At 39.2% G+C, this 24,017-nt stretch overlaps 1 protein-coding gene across 4 annotated transcripts in view; it reads left to right on the plus strand.

Moving 5' to 3' along the window:
* The window catches only part of LOC115431032 (NACHT, LRR and PYD domains-containing protein 14-like), a 69,341-nt gene that overhangs the window by 3,017 nt on the left and 42,307 nt on the right, over positions 1-24,017 (plus strand). Inside the window, exons 1-13 of one of the 4 annotated variants that reach the window (XM_030151272.1) lie at positions 334-430; positions 1,359-1,496; positions 1,700-1,819; positions 3,614-3,733; positions 6,456-6,679; positions 7,160-8,951; positions 10,821-10,991; positions 17,927-18,100; positions 18,567-18,740; positions 20,157-20,330; positions 20,861-21,034; positions 22,817-22,990; positions 23,112-23,827. In XM_030151272.1, the coding sequence (XP_030007132.1) occupies positions 1,378-1,496; positions 1,700-1,819; positions 3,614-3,733; positions 6,456-6,679; positions 7,160-8,951; positions 10,821-10,991; positions 17,927-18,100; positions 18,567-18,740; positions 20,157-20,330; positions 20,861-21,034; positions 22,817-22,990; positions 23,112-23,121 (3,426 nt within the window). In that variant the 5' untranslated portion in view covers positions 334-430; positions 1,359-1,377 and the 3' untranslated portion in view covers positions 23,122-23,827. Of the gene's footprint in view, positions 1-333; positions 431-1,358; positions 1,497-1,699; positions 1,820-3,613; positions 3,734-6,455; positions 6,680-7,159; positions 8,952-10,820; positions 10,992-17,926; positions 18,101-18,566; positions 18,741-20,156; positions 20,331-20,860; positions 21,035-22,816; positions 22,991-23,111; positions 23,828-24,017 lie in introns of those variants that run through there. The other 3 variants (XM_030151269.1, XM_030151270.1, XM_030151271.1) reach the window with 3 other exon arrangements.

The following is a 24,017-nucleotide window of genomic DNA, read 5'->3' on the forward strand; positions in this document are numbered from 1 at the left end:
AAGCATAACAACGATGTGATTCACCCTTATATTTCCTTCTTAAGAACACTCAACAGTCAAACAAAACAACATTAACAATTCCAGCTGACCTCCTGAATCTGACAGAATGAGCAGAAGGTGTTCTACTTAGAAGAATCTAAAATGTCAAACACTTTCTGGGCTGTTTTGTGTCTATTCTATCATTCCAGATGTGTTACTTCATAGTTTTGAGTATTAATCTACAATGTGGAGAATAATGACACCAAACACATCCTGTGGTGGTTTCATGTGCCTCACACTTGGACTGTGTCAACAGAGTGAACACGTGACTTCCAGTAAATGCAGAGAGGGAGGGGGAGGGGTCCAGAGCAGATCCAGTTCCATGTGAAAGTGAAAGTATTCAGAGTTCAGACTCCATTTTCACAGATGAACAGAAGGCGTCTGGTTCAGGGTGAGTCTGACATTTGGATCATTTTCCTGTTCTAGTCTCTCAGTAGGTTTTCTCGGTGTCGACTGGAACAGTAAACATGGATGGAGTCACTTCCAGGCTGAGTGTCCACTAGGTCAGTGTTTCCCAACCAGTGTGCCGCGGCACATTAGTGTGCCGTAAAAAATCCTCAGGTGTGCCGTGGAAGATGATCCAATTTGACCTGACTGGTACTGGAAGAACAGCGTGATATAGATACATACGAGTGGACGCACTAACGATCCACTCAACCACAACAGTCTCCTGTTTGCCTTTGCAAAAATAAAAGTGAAAGTGAACCAGCCCCGATGCGGTGCGTTCTGCAGATAAAGCCCCCCCCCTCACTAGTGACGCACGGATTAGCGAGTAACCCCCAAACCCCAGGTATCAGGCTGGGGCAGGGGGGATATCCCTCCCATACTATTACACATCGGACTTCAATCCGGAGGTTCCTCTGAGGGGTCGCTGACGAACTGCTCTCAGCTTTCTTGTTCCAAACACTCCGTGACAATGTGCCCCGATGTGCCCTGCCCCCCCCCCCCCCCGAAAAAAGAGAGAGACTCAGAGCTGTTGAGGAGTATTTGTGTGTGTCTTTCTTCAATTCCTGCAGGAATATGAGCTTTGTGTTCAACTGAACAGGTCCAGGTTTCACACCGAGTAAGTACATTGAGATTAGATTTGTATAATATTTCAGTAAATACACTTTTTGTGACATTTTTGTTTGGTGGTGTGCCTTGTGATTTTTCTAAAGTAAAATATGTGCCGTGGCTCAAAAAAGGTTGGGAAACACTGCACTAGGTTTACCGGACTCTGTGTCCACTGGGTTATTTCCTGTTGTGTCAGTGTTTGTGACTGATGAACACAGTGTTTTAGTGATGTGAGCTCACAGTAGTTTTACTGCTTGTCCTTTCAGACTGACTGAAGTTCACAGTATGAGTCTGAGTGTGGATGAAGAGGAGGATGGAGCAGAGTTATCCCATTATACAAACAGGGGATTGTCCATAAAGGAACCTCCAGGGGACAGTAATGAACCAGGACCTTCTGATCCACAGTGAGTCGACTGTCACACACCTTTAATATTTGACTACAGACAGAACAGGACATAATGTGTCCACTTTAAAGTCCAAATGTGTCCTTCAGACAGAATAAAAACACACATGAATAATAACCAAAGGTGATAGAAAATGAAGCGTTCAGATCTTAATAACACTAACATACTGTCCAATCCAACTGTTGTACTTGTGTTGTTTCCAGAGGTCAGTATAACAGACCCAGAGCAGAGTCTCCAGTGTCCACATGTCTGTCCATGAAGACTGACTGGTCCAGGGAAAATCCTCCAAAGTTTAGTCCTGAACCTGGACCTTCAGACACAGAGTAAGAGACTGTTTATTCTGACATTTAACTCATATAAAAGCTGTTTGACAGAGGCCTCGATGCAGACAGGTCAATATATAATTGAGGGACTTTTGAAGTCCTTGGGATATATCTTGCATACATCTTTTTGGAAAAATAAGTGTTTTATGCTCATTATGATCATGTCTTTAAAAATTCCATAATTATTTAATAATGGAAATAATCACTAATTAATAAATGAATAATAAATAATTAATAAATGACTGGATATACTAAAGCGTCAACTAAATAACCGCCCAAATTTAATAACTACCACCTTCTAATTTGTTAAGCAATAATAAAATGAACTATCTCAAAAATTGTTTTGATTGTGTTATTTTTATTCAGTTGAGATAATCATGACACATATTTCTTTTTTGGCAATATATATATATAAAAAAAGAAAAATTTAACCTTCTGTTTATTGTTTTTTTGTTTTTTTAACATATATATTAAAAAAAATGATATATTGACCCAGATGCAGAAAACAGGATGAGTGCAACAGGAAGTTGAAGTGGGAGGGGCTGTGGACCACAGTGTCTGACAGAAGAAGAACTGACATGCATTTGGCTGTTACAGCCAGTGTTGTGCAAGTTACTTCCAAACTGTGATCCATTACAGATTACTGTTATTTCAAAGTAATTCCTTACATTACAATATTACTGTCTCAGACTAGGAGATATTAACACATTTATTAATGATTGTATTTGTAATAAATATTTAAAGTGCATATAAATATTATAGTTTATATTAAAAACATTTGATTATGTAAATCTGATTGTGTGTGAGGTGACTAAAAAAGTGTATGTGAATGGTTTGTATGGATGCTTTGTGTTATTGCATAGAATAACACATATATATAGAAACCTATATATATACCTGTATATTCATTTGAGTAATTAAATTATGGACAAAAAGTATGTTGTAACACAAGTACTATTGAACATGTACTGTGTAAAATATTGCTGAATATTGATTAGTAATGCCTTACACTACTGTGTTACAGCAAAAAGTAATCTGTTATTGTAATGCATTACTTTTATAATGCATTACTCCCAACACTGGTTACAACACACTTTAAATTCACAGTCAATGCCATGAAATTAGTAAAAGACAGAGGTAAGGACAAAAGGACACATAGACAAGAAGTTGTTCTAAAGTGTAAGATGTCTTTAACATGTGTAAAAGAAAATCCACAGCAGCATCTTTACCAAGTTACAACTTGATGAAAACTCACACAAATGTGTCATTTGAGCCTCAGAGCATTTATTTATTAAATAGGATCCAGGAGCAGTTTTGTCCTGGTGTATTTCCACATCTGAGCAAATCATATCTGTCAAATTTTTCTATTTATTGTACATGTTGTGGTTCTACTGTGGCTGATTATTTTTCAATAAATAATGAAAATGTCAGGCTCAGTTTTTCTGATATTTACCTGGATTCATAACAGTTTTCATAAAATATGAAGCAAATCAGAGATGGTCAGTCTGGAGGCATCTGTTCATTTAACATGTTCTGACATGGACGTAAACTACCAGTTGACAGGTTTTCAGAGTTAAACAAACATGAGACACTGATTCTAGTTGGACTTTATTGGTTAAACAACAGTAGAGACACAACAGGACATGATGTGTCCACTTTAAAGTCCAAATGTGTCCTTCAGACAGAATAAAACACACATGAATAATAACCAAAGGTGATAGAAAATGAAGTGTTCAGATCTTAATAACACTAACATACTGTCCAATCCAACTGTTGTACTTGTGTTGTTTCCAGAGGTCAGTATAACAGACCCAGAGCAGAGTGTCCAGTGTCCACATGTCTGTCCATGAAGACTGACTGGTCCAGGGAAAATCCTCCAAAGTTTAGTCCTGAACCTGGACCTTCAGACACAGAGTAAGAGACTGTTTATTTTTTAAAATGATCTGCAGGACATGTTTTATCATGTTTTTATATTTTCATTTCACATCCAGAGTCTATTGTGACATTTAACTCATATAAAAGCTGTTTGACAGAGGCCTCGATGCAGACGGGTCAATATATAACTGAGGGACTTTTGAAGTCCTTGGGGTATATCTTGCATACATCTTTGTGAAAAGTCAAAAAATAATAATATACTGTATATATTTTTTTATGTTCACTATGATCATGTATTTAAATATTCCACATGTTTGAAACATGTTTGTCCACGAACAGTGACCGGTCCATGGATCTTCGTCCATAGTTTAGTCCTGAACCTGGACCTTCAGACACAGAGTAAGATACTGTTTATACGGATGAGAAATTATTTCTTATCTTTTGTTGACATGTATGAATTCATCTGACGGAAGTATTTTTAATCTAAGTGAAGTTTTTATTCAGAGCTGCAACCATTAGTCCTAACCTTCTACATTCATAGTTTTGTGTGTTTTTGATCATATACAGTCCTCTGCTATTACTATTAATACTCTTGTTGCTTGTATATTGATTAACATTGCAAGTAAAATGTGATTAATTACTGTCAGTAACTGGTTCAAATAAAACTCAGGTGTGAGAGTAGAACTGACAGTTTCCAGTCCAGGTTTAGTGAAATGGTCCAGAACGGGTCACCAACCTTTTCTCTTCTGTTAACTACTTTTACATAATAAAGTTGCCAGAGGGCTCCTCTGATTAAGCAACACTTATTTACATAGCTAATTTTCATACATACACGTATTTTGTATAATATGTTTGTAACATTGTGTTCTTCATTTATTATTTTATTTATTTATATTTCTTTGTTTTAACACAATATTTAAAAAGTGTGAATATTAAACTATTATTTTACTAAAAAAAATCAAAAGTAGAAAAAAACAGATACAAACATTTGCTGCTGTATTCCTAAATATTTTCATACTATGTCACATATTATGAAATGGAACAATCCTGCATACTTTTATAGAATTATTAAAAACAAATGATACACACCTGTATGTGCATTTTTAATACTTTGAAATTGTGAAAAGGAACGTCGTCACTCACCCAATAAAACTTCACCAGCGTGTGCTGCTGTATTTCTGAAGGATTTAACCTTTTCTAAATTCACATAAGCTGTCAAAACATATCAATTAAAAACACAACAACTTTGTGCACATAAATCCACCATCTCCGTCACTTCTACAGTCATCACACTGAAGTCAAATGCAGAAGCACCTGTTCAGGTCCATCTCCAGCTGTCTGAGCGCATGCGCACATAGAACACATATGTTTGTGCTTGTCCAGGATGTGACCCACTTTAATGATGCCTCTGTTGAAACGCTGGTCTTGGTCAGTTTACTGAACATGGACTGTTGTTTTTGGGGTTCAGTTTTCAGCTCTTTTTCCTTCTTTTTACGGAGGCTGAATCCCAGTTGCTGTGAACTTTGGTTAAATTCCACTCCATGTTGCATCTTTTACCGACTGCTAGGCTCCACCCACAGATCACACACACACACACACACACACACACACACACACACACACACACACACACACACACATATGTCTTTCACATTTGTCAAACTGAAGTCCATGTCTCATTGTTGGTGAAAATAACTCCCTGACTAAACTCGGCCCACATCGTTGCCAGGCTAAACCCACTACCTGCCTGACATCTGGCTCATCCTGTTCCTCCTGGGCCCTGCCCCTCTCCAATGACAGACGGCAAACCAGTGCTAAAGATTGATTGACAGCTAATTGATCGTTTCATCTCGGGAGGGGGGCAGGACACTTGTAATTTTAATTGGGTGAAAATTTAGACCTGTTCAACCAAATGACGTATCAACTTTGTGTTCTTATATTATTGACCCTTGCCAGCCACTGGTAGATCATGAGCAACATGTTGGAGACACCTGGACAAGTTCTATTTTTAGAACAGGCCTGCGGGCGGTCCTTAAGGGTGACCTGGCACCTGCGGGCACCAGGTTGGTGACCCCTGGTCTAAAATCATCATTTGGACTCCAGCTGCTGTGAATAAAAGATGTTTGAGACTCTGAGATGAACAACAGCCTTAGAGTCTTTGAAACACATGAGACTCACTCAAATCTGACAAAAATAAAGACGTTAGATCATGAACCAAATGTTTTTAAAGGTTCAGACACTAAGAGTCTGTTTTTATGCTTGAAGTGTTTTCTTCATTTTAATGAACATTAAACATGTTTGTGTGAGAATCAGCTCCGAAACAGACCAGTAAGACCAGAGCAGTTTTAGATGGAAGTCCTCTGTGTTGTGTGGACACACTTAGAAATGCTGGGTTGTTTTCAGAACCCGACTGCTGGGTTAAGGTTCTTGGGTCACAGGTCTGGTGGGTTTGACTGAACATGGGGTTAAAAAGAATCAACCAGTGCATTGGGTTGGACATGTGACCTGACATGGAGGCTCATCATTCCTTCCAGCTGCCATTTTCATACAGACTATAAGTCGAGGCGGCTCAGTGGTTTACACTGGCACCGCTCAGCAACAAGGTCCTGGGTCTGATCCCCATCCAGACCAGGTCCTTGACCCAGCACAGAGTTACGGAAATGAGCCGACAGAGTTCAGAGTGTAGATCTGATCCTTTGAACAGCTGATCTGAATGAACATTTAAGAAGTTTCTTCTGAACAATGTGTTTGATGTCCACAGAGAGACGGAGAGGACTCATGTTCCTGAGGTGGACCCACCGTCCTGTTCTTTGTGTCAGAAGGTCCAGAGTGATCCAGTCCGGACCAGCTGTGGACACTGGTTCTGCAGACAGTGCATCACTTCATACTGGGACCAGTCTGGTTCATCAGGAGACTCCTCCTGTCCCCAGTGTGAAGAAACATCCAGAACAAGAGCTGACCTGCAGATCCACAGCACTGTCCAAAGTAAGACTGGACATCTGTCTGAACATGTCTGCAGGTCACTAAACACAACATGTGTTCAACTGTCACTTATTGAGCATCATAACAAATAAGATTTGAACTGCATTAGACTGAACTACATTTTCTATCATATGTTGGAAATTATCAACAAAAACATCAATTTTATTTCATGTTGATTAAATAATGTTTTACAGTGGATGATGATTTAAGAAAGTAACTCACTGATTCTCTATAAATTCAATCACATTATGAAGTGTTTGGTCAGTGACAATCATCGTGTCCATGTTGTAAGAACTGCTTTGAAATTATTCCTGTTTTTATAAATCAGATCCATGTCTGATCAGTGTTTCCGGAGTAACAGGTCTAGGGTTTGTCATTTGGAAACTGTTGTCAATATGAAATAGTATTAGCATTCACTGACAGATGATAACAGCTATGTTTACCCAACTGTGTTTATTTAAAGTGTTTTTTGTCTGGTTGTAGTTGAACATAAACTCAGTCTGAGGAGCAGATGTGAATGTGTGACTGAAGGAACTGATGAAACAGGAAGTAGAACCCGTCTAAACCAGATCTACACTGAGCTGTACATCACAGAGGGACAGAGTGAAGACGTTAATACCCAACATGAGGTGAGGACGCTGGAGACAGTTTCCAAGAAGATCATCCAAGAAAGTCCAATCAGGTGTCAGGACATCTTCAAAGCCTTACCCGACCAGCAGAAACCCATCAGAGTGGTTCTGACCAACGGCGTGGCTGGAGTTGGAAAAACCTTCTCGGTGCTGAAGTTCACTCTGGACTGGGCAGAGGGTTTAGAAAACCAGGACGTCAGTCTGGTGGTTCTGCTTTCCTTCAGAGAGCTGAACCTGGTCAGAGATGAGCAGTACAGTCTGCTGACGCTGCTCCATGTTTTCCATCCAACATTACAGAAGGTCACAGCAGAGCAGATCACTGTCTGCAAACTTCTGTTCATCTTGGACGGCCTGGATGAAAGCAGACTTTCACTGGATTTCCACAACTGTGAGGTTGTTTCAGACGTCACTCAGAAGTCATCAGTCAATGTACTGTTGACCAACCTCATCAAGAGGAACCTGCTTCCATCAGCTCTCATCTGGATAACATCTAGACCTGCAGCAGCCAATCAGATCCCTCCCTCATGTGTGGACAGGGTAACAGAGGTCCGAGGCTTCACCACTGATGACCAGAAGGAGGAGTACTTCAAGAAGAGATCCACTGATGAAGATCTGTCCAACAAAATGATCTCACACATCAAGACATCCAGGAGCCTCCACATCATGTGTCAAATCCCAGTCTTCTGCTGGATCAGTTCTACAGTTCTGGAGCACATGTTGACTTCAGAGCAGAGAGAAGAGCTGCCCAAGACCCTGACAGACCTGTACTCACACTTCATTATGGTCCAGACAGAGAGGAAGAAGAACAAGTACAAAAAAGGACATGAAACAAGTTTAGAAGAGATGACAAAGGCAGACAGAAAAGTCCTTCTGAAGTTGGGGAGGCTGGCGTTTGAACAACTGGAGAAAAGAAACATGATGTTCTACCAAGAAGACCTGGATCAGTGTGGTCTGGACGCCACAGAGGCCTTGGTGTACTCAGGAGTTTGTACAGAGATCTTCAAAAGAGAGACTGTGATCTTCCAGAAAACAGTCTACTGCTTTGTTCATCTGAGTGTTCAGGAGTTTCTGGCTGCAGTCTACATCTACCACTGTTACACCAGCAACAAGACAGAAGTGCTGAAGAGGTTTCTGGGTGTGTCACTTTTCATGAAAATGTTCAGGTATTTCACAGTCAGTGACAGCCTGGATGTTTTCCTCAGAAAAACCATGAAAAAATCCCTTCAGAGTGAGAACGGACACCTGGATCTGTTTGTTCGCTTCCTTCATGGCCTCTGTCTGGAGTCCAACTACAGACTTTTAGGAGGTCTGCTGGGTCAAAAAGAGAACAGTCCAGAGAGCATCCATAAAGTCATCAAGAACCTGAAGGAGATGAACACTGAGGACATGTGTCCTGACAGAAGCATCAACATCTTCCACTGTCTGACAGAGATGAAGGACCAAACAGTCCATCAGGAGATCCAAGATTTTCTGAAGTCAAAGAGCAGATCAAAGAAGAAACTGTCTGAGATCCAGTGTTCAGCTCTGGCCTACATGTTGCAGATGTCAGAGGAGGTTCTGGATGAGCTGGACCTGAAGGAGTACAACACATCAGATGAAGGAAGACGGAGACTGATCCCAGCTGTGAGGAACTGCAGAAAGGCTGAGTAAGTACTGATGATAATATGAACAGTATTAATCATAGACTGAATATGAAGACGGATCACATGACCCTCTATCTTCTGTTTATGTAAAAGTGAAATATGGGAACGCCATGTTGGTTGTAGGATCAGAGTATGGGTGAGGGTTACTGATGGAGTGTATTAGGCTAGTTTGATGTGTGTATGCTTCATTTACCCCCAGGGCGTCAGTCAGGTCACAAGAAGCAGGAGGTTGAATTCAGTTTAAACAGTTTACTGATGAGGCTGGGCACAGTACAGGCATGGGTTAACTTTACAGCATGTGCTATACACTTACAGAGCGTATACGTGTACTTGTGTGTGTGTGTGTGTGTGTGTGTGTGGTTCTGTAAACATAACAGAAATAAAATATGTATTAGTACTTCCCAAATAATAGCATCTCACATTACTGCAATAACAGTATCAGTATACAGGGGTTGGACAAAATAATGGAAACACCTTAAAAAATCAACAAAATATAATTTAATATGGTGTAGGTCCGCCTTTTGCGGCAATTACAGCCTCAATTCTCCGAAGTATTGATTCATACAACTTGTGAATTGTTTCCAAAGGAATTTTAAGCCATTCTTCAGTTAGAATACCCTCCAACTCTTTTAGAGACGATGGCGGTGGAAATCGACGTCTTACTTGAATCTCTAAAACTGACCATAAATGCTCAATAATGTTGAGGTCTGGGGACTGTGCCGGCCATACGAGATGCTCAACTTCATTAGAATGTTCCTCATGCCATTCTTGAACAATTCTAGCTGTATGGATTGGGGCATTATCATCTTGAGGTGAAGGTGTTTCCATTATTTTGTCCATCCCCTGTACAATACAATGATAATATGAACAGTATTAATCATAGACTGAATATGAAGATGGATCACATGACCCTCTGTCTTCTGTTTATGTAAAAGTGAAATATGGGAACTGCCATGATGGTTGTAGGATCAGAGTCAACAGAGTAGAGACACTGGGATGTGAGGTCCACCCACCAGATGACTGATTGGTTTGTGTTTGTGTGTCTGAGGGATTCTTGACAGTGATTGATCATTGAAGCAGTTGATCACCCATTTTAAAATCATGTAACTTATTCAAATCAAAGTAATTAGTAAAAAGACTTCTTTAATAAATATCAGCCTAATGAACATTTATTGGATGTATGCTTTGACTTTGTAGTTTGTCTGAAGTCCCATAGAACAAGGAGAACAGTATGAACTAGAAAAGCACTGGGAGAGCGCAGACCTCCGCCAAGGCAGATCAGTCTCCCCCCCAACATTTCCTGAAATTTTCATCCAAATCAGTCCATAATTTTTTGAGTTATCTTGCACATGGACAGATAGACAGACAAACAAACCAACGCTGGCAAAAACATAACCTCCTTGGCAGAGGTAACTATACTACATCCAGCCACTAGAGGGAGATCTAGGGTGTTTGGCTTTATCGTTACCTCCGCCAAGGAGGTTATGTTTTTGCCAGCGTTGGCTTGTTTGTCTGTCTGTCTGTGTGCAAGATAACTCCAAAAGCTATGGACGGATTTGGATGAAAATTTCAGGAAATGTTGATACTGGCACAAGGAACAAATGATTAAATTTTGGTGGTGATCGGGGGGGTGGGGACTGATCTGCCTTGGCAGAGGTCTACGCTTTCAGAGTGCTTTTCTAGTTTGGAAGCTGTCGTTACATCTGTCTTTTATTCATGTCTATTTTATTAATCTGGTTTTCTTGTCTTTTTTTAAACCTTAGAATTGTTCACAAAACTGGTGTCACACAACACTATATCCTGACCTTGGTAAGACTCAGATGTTCAATAAATGTGTTAATAATTAATTTCATGTAAATTCTGTATTTATAGACTTTCTAACTGTGGACTCTCAGAGACTCACTGTGAAGTTGTGGCCTCAGCTCTGAAGTCTAATCCTTCACATCTGAGATTGTTGGATCTGAGTCACAACAACCTACAAGATTCAGGAGTGAAACTGGCGTCTGGACTGAAGAGTCCAAACTGCAGACTGAAAACTCTGAGGTTAGTTCACTGACTGTCTACTGTTCACTGCAAACAGATCCATCTGTTTTTCCTCTTGAGGGTCATGGGGGTGCCAGAGGTTATCCTGCTTACCTATAGATGAAGGTGGGGTCCACCCTGTTCACTGCAGTACTGTCACACACAAACAACCATTCATTCTCACATTCACATGAGTGATTTAGATTTCCCATTGAAACTATTAAGAAGGAGGATGTTAGGAAACTGGAGAACCCAGAGAGAACCCATGCAGACAGGGGGAGAACATGCACAGCTCACAAACAAAGGTACACACAGTTGGTGCTGGAATCAACCTTCTTGCTGAGAGGCCATAGTGTTAACTAGACTTCCATACATTTCCTGAAGGAAATGTAACCCATGTGCTTGCCTCTTGCCGGATCGGTGGACTTGTGCGATGTGGTGAATGTGTGTGTCAGTGTTTGTGGACTGACGTCACCACAGACTTTCTGTAGACCTGTATTCAGATGAGAAGCCCCTCCCACAGTCTGTGTCAGTCCTGTTAAAGCAGTTTTTAAATAGGCTCCTTTAATTGAATAGTTCCATGTGTCTGTGTATGTGATCCCAGGTGAGCTCATTCATTTCATACAGAGAATTGATGGGAAGTTTTTCAGCTTTATTATATTTATATATTTTTATATTTATTCTTTTTGCATTCATCATTTATTATTTAGATTTATTTTTAATTGTACTGTATCTTCATTAGTGTATCTTTTTTTGTGGAGCCTTAATTATCTTAATTGTCTGCAGCTGTGTCACACAGACCACATGTGCCGTTACCATGACAATGAGTACTGCAGGCAATGAGGACACAGACACACGCATGCTCATCTATGACTAAAACACTGAAACAGCTCCTGAACAACTGCAAATTATGGAAAAACCATAAATGATAGGTGAAAACTAACATAATCGTGAGCAGCAGACAGACCTGGGGAACACAAAGATGTGTTTCTTTCTCTGTACTGTAAGAAATGACCGAGTTATGTCAGTGTAAAAACAGTCATCTCACCAGTAGCACAGCGATCTGTTTAACACTGATTTGTATTGATTTGAATGCGAGCTGTGGAGGGATTTGCCCTGAAACTAGTGCCTGTCATTTCACTTTAGAAAGAGCTAGGTCTTCAAACATGGGTTCATATGAAGCCCAGGAACCGTGGCTACATTTTTGGAAAAGATCATTCACCTCCTATTTATTGTTTGGCTGGGAGGGCGAGTTGTTCAGAAAATTTTCAGGTGGATTTTCACTGCTCCTCCACTCTAGGTGATGACATCACCCACTCTACCAGGTCAGATTTTCACTAAACCCAGGGGTTTTTGAAGACTCACCTACTGAAAACTGTAAACCCCATCCTCATACCACAGACATTTTTGGAGAGATGACAAAAATGCCTGCGTTTTAAAGTTTAAATGAAGTCTGTAGGTGAAAGTATGGCGAAGCAGTAGTGGTCAGAAAACAGACAACTTCTTTGTCGCTCCCATTGAAAATGAATGGGTTATTTTTTACATTTTGTGATATCGTTACCACGTGACCACACAGATAATCTTTGGGCCAAGCTGAACATTTGTGCGTTGACAGAATAATTTTAACACGAATCGTTTGGGAATGGTAGCCACTTGAAAATGGCCCAATTCATTTCGGATGGACAAATTTGACCGGTTTTTCACAATTTTAAAGAAATCTGTGCTTCGGAATGTCAAGCCATTAACATAGCACATCTTTCGAGACCAGGCTGCACATTTTTGTAATTACATGTGTTGGTCTATTTCCAACGGTCTGGGCCGCATTTTTTTTCAAAGTTTTTTGTATAAGTCAGAAGTCAAAATAAAAATAACTAAACAATTTCCACAATTTCGTGCCCCCCCCCACACACGGGGGTGGGGGGGCACGACGTCAATTCTATTCTGAGGTCGTTTACGACAACAGGTCCCGCTCACGATCGCAAGGTCGCATCCATGTCCAGGTCCAAGCGGCGCACAGCTGAGGCAAATTTCCAGGACCACTAGATGGCACTATGAATCAGATTCAATATCACTGTCATTTTGTTCGAGGCGGGAACAACATCAACCAGGTCAAGTTTGGTGCTGATCGGACCAAAAATGAGTGAGTTACCGTGCGGGACCACTAAGTGGCACTGTGGGCCAGATTCAGTATTTTGTTCGTGATGATGATGTATCGTTTGGCCGGGAGAGTGAGTTATTCAGAGAATTTTTAGTGAAGTCTGTAGGTTCAAGTATGGCGAAGTAGTAGCGGTCGGAAAAAAGTGGACTTTTCTGGCTGATTTTTTCCTCCCTCCATTCATTTCTATGGGACTTTTTTGGCATGTTTTTTGCGAATAACTGCGAAAAATTTACAAATCTTAACGAAAAGTACATAGCACACTATTCCCAATTAAACCGCATGTTTTGATGTATATTTTGCAGGGGTCTTCACAACACCCTAGACCCTATTAATCGGCGAAATTTTGTCCAGAAGATGAAGATGAAAAAGTTGAATAAACGTGCAGAAGAACAATAGGTGCTCGGGCCTGTGGCCCCAAGCTATCAAAGCAAATGTGTGCCATCAGAGATTGAAAGGTTGTATTTTGCAATATATATATTTTTTTAATGGTCGTATTTCATAATTTTAATTTTTTTTATAGTTGAATTTTTTTTGAATTGTTGAATTGTTACACATAGATTTTCATATTCTGAATTCAATTATTCAAAAAAATTTTTTTTTAAATTCAATATTCTCAAATACAATGTGTTTCAAATTTAATCTAAAAAAATTCAACCTAAAAAAATTCGATATAACATCTTGACCAGGCAAAACCAATGGAGTACCGAGCCACTCCATCTAACGTTCACCCAATCATGCATCAAGCCAGATATCATGAGATGCTCAGATGGCAGTGCCATAGACATATATCCTTTTTTTTAAAATTTAGAACAGCACAGTTTACAATTAAAATTAATTTTTTTTTTCATATCAAGCCACAGACATATATAGGCAGTGCTGCTGCCCATTAGAGTGACGTTCCTACAGGGTGCCCATCGTAGTACAGTACAGCTAAGCTAGCACAGTGCAGCTAAGCTAGCACAATGCTACTCACTGCTACTGTGCATTAAGTCTGTAGAGTAAAGAGGTGTTTGTTTGCACTATTAAAGTGATCATAAATCGCTCAATTGTTAACATATATTTACACGGGTTGTTTGTTACAAACATCAGACATGGAGGACAGACAGAGACATAAATAGAACAAAAGGAACTCAGAAAACGTCAAGGTATGTTCAGGTCTTTATTTTAAAGAATTGCTTTAAGGGTATACTGTATATTGCATTTGATTATCATCATAAAAATACTATTATTATCACTATCACAAATAATGCTATTATAATTTGACTATTATAACAACCAAAATTCTAATTCATATTGCTATTATCACTGCCATAGTATCATTATTATTATAACTTTGAAATATTTGACATAAGTGCAAGAACATAAAGAATCCTCCTAGAAAATATTCACAAATTTACAAAAATATTTGCCAGAGCTGCCTTTCATTAATCAGGCCTATGGAAGATAAAACCCCTGAAAACAGAGAACTGTTTTGCACAGCTTTGATTGATTGTTTATTTCAAATATCAACATTTAAAACCAGTACAAGAAAAATCAATATTAACTTTCATCCTACCAACATATTTCGTAACCTAATCCTACCAACCGGGGTCCATGTGGACCCCACTGTGATATATGGTGATATCACATCTTAGTAACAGACAGGAAACATCATTTCATTTTGGAATGTTTTTATTACGTATGAAAACAGTTTGCATCATAAAACACCGTTACAATAACTAATTGTGTAAGAATGAGGGTGATACAAATTAAAAATACAAATTCAGCCTCAGAGCTGTCCTCTGCCTCTAAAATAGACCTAAGGGCTTGTGCAGCAGTGGACCTTGCTCTTCTATTTCTATTTGCCATCACTAACTGAAACAAAAAATAAAATTATATTTTAGATGCTCATTATGGACTAAGAAAAACCACTATTCAACTGGGGTCCATTTGGACCCCGATCGCAAGTTGAATACAGTACCCATTATGTCAGATTGTTTTTGGAGCTAATAGAAGCGATCGAACATGGACATGCAGACAGACAAACTCCAGCACAAAATGATCATTCAATGAATGATACAGCAGAGACATATAAAAATCATGTCCTGGGGTCCAGTTGGACCCCAGCTGGTAGGATGAAGGTAAAAAAAAAAACATATTCGAAAAGGAGCAGGATGAAGTTCAACTTATTTACTCCCTCCCCTTACCCTATATTTTTACTGACCATACATTCTCATGTCAGCTCCTATAAAGGCGGCCATACACTGTGCGATTTTAGAGACGATTTCTCACTCGTGTGACTCTTTCTGGGATCAGGCCAGATGTGCCTCTAATCATGTGTCGTGCTTCATGCAGTGCACATGGGGTAAGGAGAAGCCATTAACATCTCACGACCACCTCATGATCAGCAGTCGTGTGTTCGCAAGGAAAATGGAGCTGTTTGAAATCCTGCTCGCTCCTCGTGAGGGTATCGCACTGTCAAAGCAGTGCCACGAGCCCATGGGCCTCAAATTCTCTCACTGTGCATGCGCGAACACAGTAGCGTACAAGCTAACAGTAACTGGCTATTGGCCTAGTGCAGTTTAGCTTTTGCAGCTTCCCTCTAGTTCCCTTTGCTGTAGGATTGACAGCCCATACTGTCCACATCTGGCCAACCAATTCCTGCACCAAACACATCGTCATCTTTTCTTCTTTTTTGATTCCCCGCAGATAATGGCACATATTGCCAAAGCAGCTCATTGGCTTTTGTTTAGCACTACCATTTCGCGACTCATGCCAATACACAATCGTCTATGCACTTTAACGGATTCCTTGGTATTTTAACGTTGTATTTCCTGATACAACACTCGAACATGTCGTGCGTCCTCTGGTGTATGGTCCTACAGTGTGAGCAGTCAGGTCGCATACGAGCATCGGTCCGTACAGTGTGAGAACATGAATCGTGAGCCTGACTTCACGATTGATTCGCACAGTTTGAGATGGAGCTGCGTGCAATGATCGAAATAATCGCACAGTGTATGGCCGCCCTTTAAGTCTAGATGCAGGAAAAGCTTTTGACTGTGTCAGTTGGAAGTTTCTGTATCTTAGTTAAGAAAAATTTGGCTTTAATCTGCAGTCAGTCAGATGTATGTATCAGGACCCGATAGCAAGAATAAAAATCAGTGGTAGCCTCACAAATTGATTTAGTCTGCAAAGATGAAAAAATAAAGGAAGGTCCGCACAACCTGTGAGCTCCCAAACCATTTATTCAGCTACGTGACGTTTCGGGCCATGACCCTCAGTCTGATGAAGGGCCACGGCCCGAAACGTCACGTAGCTGAATAAATGGTTTGGGAGCTCACAGGTTGTGCGGACCTTCCTTTATTTTTTTATGGTTAATTTGTTTGGGATCCTGCACACCTCCTATGTGCGTGTTGTTTACCTTTAGTCTGCAAAGATCCACAAGGCAAGGGTGTGGGTTGTCTCCAGCCCTCTATGCACTTTTCATTGAGCCATCAGCACAAGCAGTAAGACAAGTTAAGGCAATAAATGGAATTAAAATTAGAGAAGTAGAACACAAAGTTAGGTTTTTTGCAGACGATGTCTTAATATATTTAAAACAACCAGATAAGTGTCTGCCAAAGTTGATGAATCTACAACATAATTACGGGTACCTTTCAGGCTATAAACTAAATTTTGGGAAAACACAGGTTCTGCTTATAAATTTCACTCCTCCCCCAGAATTGACACAGAAATATAATTTTAAGTGGAATAAGAAATCATTTCATTATTTGGGAATAAATATTACAAATAACCTCATTATCACCTTAACTTTATTCAGACAACAGTTAAACATGGAGGAAGAGTTTACTTTGTGTTCACAACAAATAAAGAATAAACACATGATAAAATACTGCATCTGTTAAAATAGACAAGATTATCATCAAGTTGAAATTGTAGAATATGAACTGAATCTAAAGCTGTAAAACTGCTTTTTTAGACATGTGATTGACAAAAGAGAAAATAAGAGAAAATATAAAGAGTGTAAAACAGCATGGGCCAAAATGACAGAGGTGAAAGTTACAAACTATGTCCAAACTCCAAGTAAGTCTGGAGTGTTCACCTTTATGTGTGTAGAACGTCTGAAGGTTCTATGATGAAAATCACACAAGTCAAGTCATTGTTCAGGTCAAGAAAGTGACGAGTCCAGTCATATGAGTCTGATGATCTGTCCGACATGAAAAGTTGAGCCATTAATTCCAAACCTCCCAAATGAACAACAACAGAGATGAGAGTTCTGAACTGAAACTACAGATGTATAGGTCTAAAGACTCCAAAGAAAACAAGTCCTAGTTTCAGTGTTTGTTCACTCAGACAAATATGACATCAGAGATAAAGTGAATATTCAGCTCAAACATTTCCATCAGTGACAGTGGTGGAATAATGATCTGCATTTACTGCAGGACAGTACTGCAGCTCCAGTGTCAAAGCTTTAGTCTTTTGGTGATGGAATAGAGAACATCATCCACTTGTGTTTTCATTTCTATTCCATCAAAGCCATGAAAACATATTCCAACTATTCCAACAGTTTTACACTCACTAAATACTGAGATTAATGTTAATAATAAGGAAACATTTCCTCTATTTTATGCAGATTTATACACATGTATAAATAATGTAAATATTGCACTCTTTACTGTTTACATTTGTCTGACAGTTTTGACATTTGAGTTTACACATATAAATCTGAAAAAAACAGTGTAAAACATGTGATTAAACCCTAAACATATAGAACTGGATCCTTAATGGATTTAATCTGTCTCATTTACTCTTTATTCAGGTTGAGTAAATGCAGTTTGTCAGAGATCAGCTGTTCTTCTCTGGCCTCAGCGCTGAAGTCCAATCCTTCACATCTGATAGAACTGAATCTGGATGAAAACAACCTCCAGGATTCATCAGTGAAGGAGCTGTGTGGTTTCCTGCAGAGTCCACATTGTAAACTACAGGGACTGTGGTCAGTTCACTGTTACTGTTATAGAGTTTATATGTTTTATTATCTGTACACATACTTAAAGGTTTTGTCTTTTATTCTACAATGTAACAATGAACAAGGAAAAAATAGAGGAAACACACAGTATATGTGTTCTACAGCGATTTAAGTAATTTGTATTTTTTCATTGTACTTTGAGGGACACTCGTCTGATCACAAACAGCATCTGTTCTAGTTAAAGCAGGAGGAGTCACTGGGTGAAGTTTAAAGGCTTTAGTTGGTTTGAAGGTTATTTTACATCAAATGTGAACTGATGTGTTCAGGTGTGTGTTTGTAGAAGACATTGACTGTAGACATGGAACTGAAACAAATGTGAAAGTGATTGGACAAAAGTTTAAAGTTCAGTCGAGTTCAGTCACAAATTAAAACCTGAACACATCTGACTGGATCATTAATATATTTTAATCTGTATGATTTATTCTTTATTTAGGTTGCAGGAATGCAGTTTGTCAGAGATCAGCTGTTCTTCTCTGGCCTCAGCTCTGAAGTCCAATCCATTCCAATTGATAACACTGGATCTGGGTGGAAATAACCTCCAGGATTCATCAGTGAAGGAGCTGTGTGGTTTCTTTCAGAGTCCACATTGTAAACTACAGCAACTGGGGTCAGTTCACTGTTACTGTTTAAGAGTTTATATGTTTTACTAACGGCAGAGCCTCATCAGAGATGAGAACAAATATATGAAGGATCTTGTTACAATAAAAAAAAAACAAGCAAAAAAATTTCATAAGACATATCAAAATGAAATCCAAAATACCTCTATTGTATTTTTTTAAAAATAAAAATATAAATTTGTAAGTTAAAATGACCAGAAACATAAACAACAATGTGTGTGTTTATGGATGCACTGACAGACACTGAAAATGGAATTATCTGAAATATAATGATGTACATTTCATCAGAATACACTCCATCAGTACAATAGAGTCATGACAGATTCATCAGTATCTAAACACAAAGAATTTACAGAAACTAAAGAACACCAAGAACAGGAAGACACTGTTATTAAAATGTTCACCAACTTTATTCAGACAACAGTTAAACATGGAGGAAGAGTTTACTTTGTGTTCACAACAAATAAAGAATAAACACATGATAAAATACTGCATCTGTTAAAATAGACAAGATTATCATCAAGTTGAAATTGTAGAATATGAACTGAATCTAAAGCTGTTAAACTGCTTTTTTTTAACATGTGATTGACAAAAGAGAAAATAAGACAGAAAATATAAAGAGTGTAAAACAGCATGGGCCAAAATGACAGAGGTGAAAGTTACAAACTATGTCCAAACTCCAAGTAAGTCTGGAGTGTTCACCTTTATGTGTGTAGAACGTCTGAAGGTTCTATGATGAAAATCACACAAGTCAAGTCATTGTTCAGGTCAAGAAAGTGACGAGTCCAGTCATATAAGTCTGATGATCTGTCCTACAGGAAAAGTTGAGCCATTAATTCCAAACCTCCCAAATGAACAACAACAGAGATGAGAGTTCTGAACTGAAACTACAGATGTATAGGTCTAAAGACTCCAAAGAAAACCAGTGTTTGTTCACTCAGACAAATATGACATCAGAGATAAAGTGAATATTCAGCTCAAACATTTCCATCAGTGACAGTGGTGGAATAATGATCTGCATTTACTGCAGGACAGTACTGCAGCTCCAGTGTCAAAGCTTTAGTCTTTTGGTGATGGAATAGAGAACATCATCCACTTGTGTTTTCATTTCTATTCCATCAAACCATGAAAACATATTCCAACTATTCCAACAGTTTTACACTCACTAAATACTGAGATTAATGTTAATAATAAGGAAACATTTCCTCTATTTTATGCAGATTTATACACATGTATAAATAATGTAAATATTGCACTCTTTACTGTTTACATTTGTCTGACAGTTTTGACATTTGAGTTTACACATATAAATCTGAAAAAAACAGTGTAAAACATGTGATTAAACCCTAAACATATATAATTGGATCCTTAATGTATTTAATCTACATCATTGACTCTTTCTTCAGGATGTGGAGATGCAGTTTGTCAGAGATCAGCTGTTCTTCTCTGGCCTCAGCGCTGAAGTCCAATCCTTCACATCTGATAAAACTGATTCTGAGTGGAAACAACCTCCAGGATTCATCAGTGAAGGAGCTGTGTGGTTTCCTGCAGAGTCCACATTGTAAACTACAGCAACTGTGGTCAGTTCACTGTTACTGTTATAGAGTTTATATGTTTTACTAACGGCAGAGCCTCATCAGAGATGGGAACAAATATATGAAGGATCTTGTTACAAAAAAAAGAAAAAACAAAAAACCTTTCATAATATGTATTAAAATGAAATCCAAATTACCTGTAATGTATTTTCTTAAAAAATAAAAAATAGAATATAAATTTCTATGTTGAAATGACCAGAAACATAAACAACAATGTGTGTGTTTATGGATGCACTGACAGACACTGAAAATGGAATTATCTGAAATATAATGATGTACATTTCATCAGAATACACTCCATCAGTACGTTTCCTCTATTTTATGCAGATTTATACACATGTATAAATAATGTGTAAATATTGCACTCTTTACTGTTTACATTTGTCTGACAGTTTTGACATTTGAGTTTACACATATAAATCTGAATAAAACAGTCTAAAACATGTGATTAAATCCTAAACATGTATAACTGGATCCTTAATGGATTTAATCTACATTATTTGCTCTTTCTTCAGGATGAGAAGATGCAGTTTATCAGAGATCAGCTGTTCTTCTCTGGCCTCAGCACTGTGTTCCAATCCTTCACATCTGATAAAACTGATTCTGGGTGAAAACAAGCTGGAGGATTCAGGAGTGGCGGAGCTGTTTGATTTCCTGCAGAGTCCACGTTGTAAACTACAGGATCTGGGGTCAGTTCACTGTTAGTTTTATAGAGTTCTGTTTTAGGAGCAGCTGCACCTCATTTATGAACAAACATAACTGACATCCATAATGTTGTTTTACAGTTGCAAGAAAAGTTCTGTGAACTAGAGCCCAACCAATTAATCAGGCCGATTATAGCTCATCACCAATTAATCAACATCGGTGTAACCGATTTATTACATTTTTGCTGCGGACATTATGTCGCTCGCTGCTCCAGTGTGTGTGTGTGTGTGTGTGTGTGTGTGTGTGTGTGTGTGTGTTAGTTAGTTAGTTAGTTAGTTAGTTAGTTAGTTAGTTAGTTAGTTAGAAGTACAGTAAAGCCAATCAGTTTCACTTTCGCTTCTGCTCAGACAATCATGCTAACACCTCACACACACACAAAATCACAGAGCGATACCCCCAACCCAACCCCTTCCGACAAGGATGGAGCACTAACGGCCTGAATCTTGAAAGTTACGTCACTCGGACGCAGGCCAATGGAAAAGAATAGGATTAAAAAACGCAAACATTTTACAATTTTCAGGCCCTAATTGTGAGACTGACCCTAACCCTAACCCGTTTTGTACGGTGGACAAACGCAGCTGTGTCACATTTTGATCTGAGACTGGGTTGGTGTGGATGATGTTCTAGGTTTCTGTCAAACCTAGTGCTGTGTGTTCTTCCCAAACAGTTCCAGTTCCATCAGTCTAAACATGGTTCCATTCATGTTGTAAAGTGTTCCAGTGCTCTTTGCTCACTTTTACACATGCACTGATGTTTGTTGTTAAACAGCATCATCTTCTGTGGTGTCATGCACTGGACATGTGTCTGTTCTATCTGCTGTGGAATAGACTCATGAACACAGATGTTAACGTCTTCCAATGAGTCCTTCAAGCCTTCAGCTGTTCCTCTATGGTTCTTTTTCTTCTGTTTCCACTCATCGTTGTGTCCTTGCAGTCAGCTCGGCTGGGCGTTCACTTTTAGGCAGAGTAGCCACAGAATTAAATCCTCTCCATTTGTGGACAGTTTGTCTAACTTCGACTGGTGAATCCTTCAAGTCTTTGAGGTTTTTCTCAATCAAGAAATGATTGAACAGCAGCATCTGGAAACATCTGCACTACTTCTCCCAGGTTTCTGGTTTGTCCTTTTGGATCTTGTATTTGTGCATAAAAGGCAGGAAGTGGAAGAGGAAACCAGGCAGAAGAGGGAGCCCCCTTCACTCACATGCAAATCAGCAACTCTGGAGTGAAGGTCTTCTGAGATCTTTGTTGTGAAATATGGTTGACATGAGCAGATGCTTCTTGTGAAAATTCAACTCCAGAGGTCTGAGTGTTTTTATGAGTCACAGTGGCTCCATGCACGGCTCACATCTGCTTTCACTGATTACAATTCATGTTTCTGAATTCTGGACTCTAATCCTCCTCTGACAGCGTAAGCCTCGTTATCTCTTTAGAGTCATTAGTTTAAGGGTTCACTTCCTTTTTCCAGTTCCACTGTGAGGGTTTAAGAGCTGTGCACAATTAAGATCTGAAATATTATAATTGTTTGTGTGGTTTTGGGTTCAACACATTCTGTTTGTCTGTACTGGTGACTTAGATGCAGATCACATTTTATGACCAATTCATGCAGAAAATGTTGAGGGTTCACATAGTTTTTGTTACCACTCTATAGTTTACACAATTTGGTTGGTTGAAGTGAATGTTGAATATTTCACATTCATATTGAAAACCTAAATATATTTGACTGAAATGTTAATTAATTTCAATCTCCATCATTTATTCTTTATTCAGGTTGTGGAACTGCAGTTTGTCAAAAATCAGCTGTTCTTATCTGGCGGCAGCTCTGAAGTCCAATCCCTCACATCTGATCCAACTCGACTTACGTAAGAACAACCTGAAGGATTCAGATGTTACAGAACTGGAGGACCTTGTTCTGAGACCACACTGTGAACTGAAGAAACTGAAGTAAGTAATGTCAGTTTTGCTTTGATTATTTTTATTGATTCCTCTGTCGTTTGAATAAATTAAGAAATGTCTCAGTAAACATTTATTTCTGATCTCTGTTTGTATTTTCTTCTTTCTTCAGATGGAAGTGATCTCTGTCACTGTGATCAGGACTGTGTGAGGATCAGCTGAGTCCAGATGATCTACAGATGTTAAAGCAGCAGCAGATCCTCATTTCATTCTCCTCCTGTCAGTTCTTAAATTGTAGCTCCTCAGGTCTTCTCCCCCACTCCTCACCCCTCCCTCCCTGATGTCAGAGAAGGTGAGGCAGACTTCCTGTAGCTCTGCGTCGTTGGTTAATCATGTGATTTTAAAAGAAGTGAAACATCCTTCCAGATGATTCACTGAGATGGATTAATGAGTAACCATGAAGCACTGAGGAGTTGAGGAGCTGAAAGATAAAGAACTGAGAAGAGATTTTTCATCTGATGTACAGTCAGTGAACCAGTCAGTCCCTCCCGGAGTTCACGATGTTGCAATCACAACTATTAACGTAAATTCAACCAATCACCACAAATTCTGCGCGGCACTGCAATTTCGTCCAATCACCGCGAATTTTCTGTAAATTTGACTAATCACCTTAGCCCCCTTTCACCCACCCCCTCTACGTGACATGTACGTCATCACAATTACTTCCTTATTGACAGTTGAGAAGGTGAAGACATGTGAGACGCAAAACACTCATATTTACCGACAAATATCACTGCCAAAGTTCGTGCAAGTCAGTTTCCAGATGTGTTACACAAAAGCGGAAGTATACTGTTCTGCACTGCCTGCAATATTGTGGTGGAACACGAACGAAAGTGGCCGCTCCACAGACACTTTTCAACCGCAAAACATGCAGGAGAACAGCTGAAACTGGAAGAGGAAAGACGAGACAAGTCCCACTGACAGAGGCTGTTGGATCCAGAACAAGAGCAGGAGCTGAAAGGGTCAAAGTTAGTGCAGATATACTCTATAAGGCAATAGAAGAGAAGAAGAAAGAACC

This window comes from Sphaeramia orbicularis, chromosome 13 (assembly GCF_902148855.1).
Source record: "Sphaeramia orbicularis chromosome 13, fSphaOr1.1, whole genome shotgun sequence".
In the NCBI taxonomy this organism is placed as follows: domain Eukaryota; kingdom Metazoa; phylum Chordata; class Actinopteri; order Kurtiformes; family Apogonidae; genus Sphaeramia; species Sphaeramia orbicularis.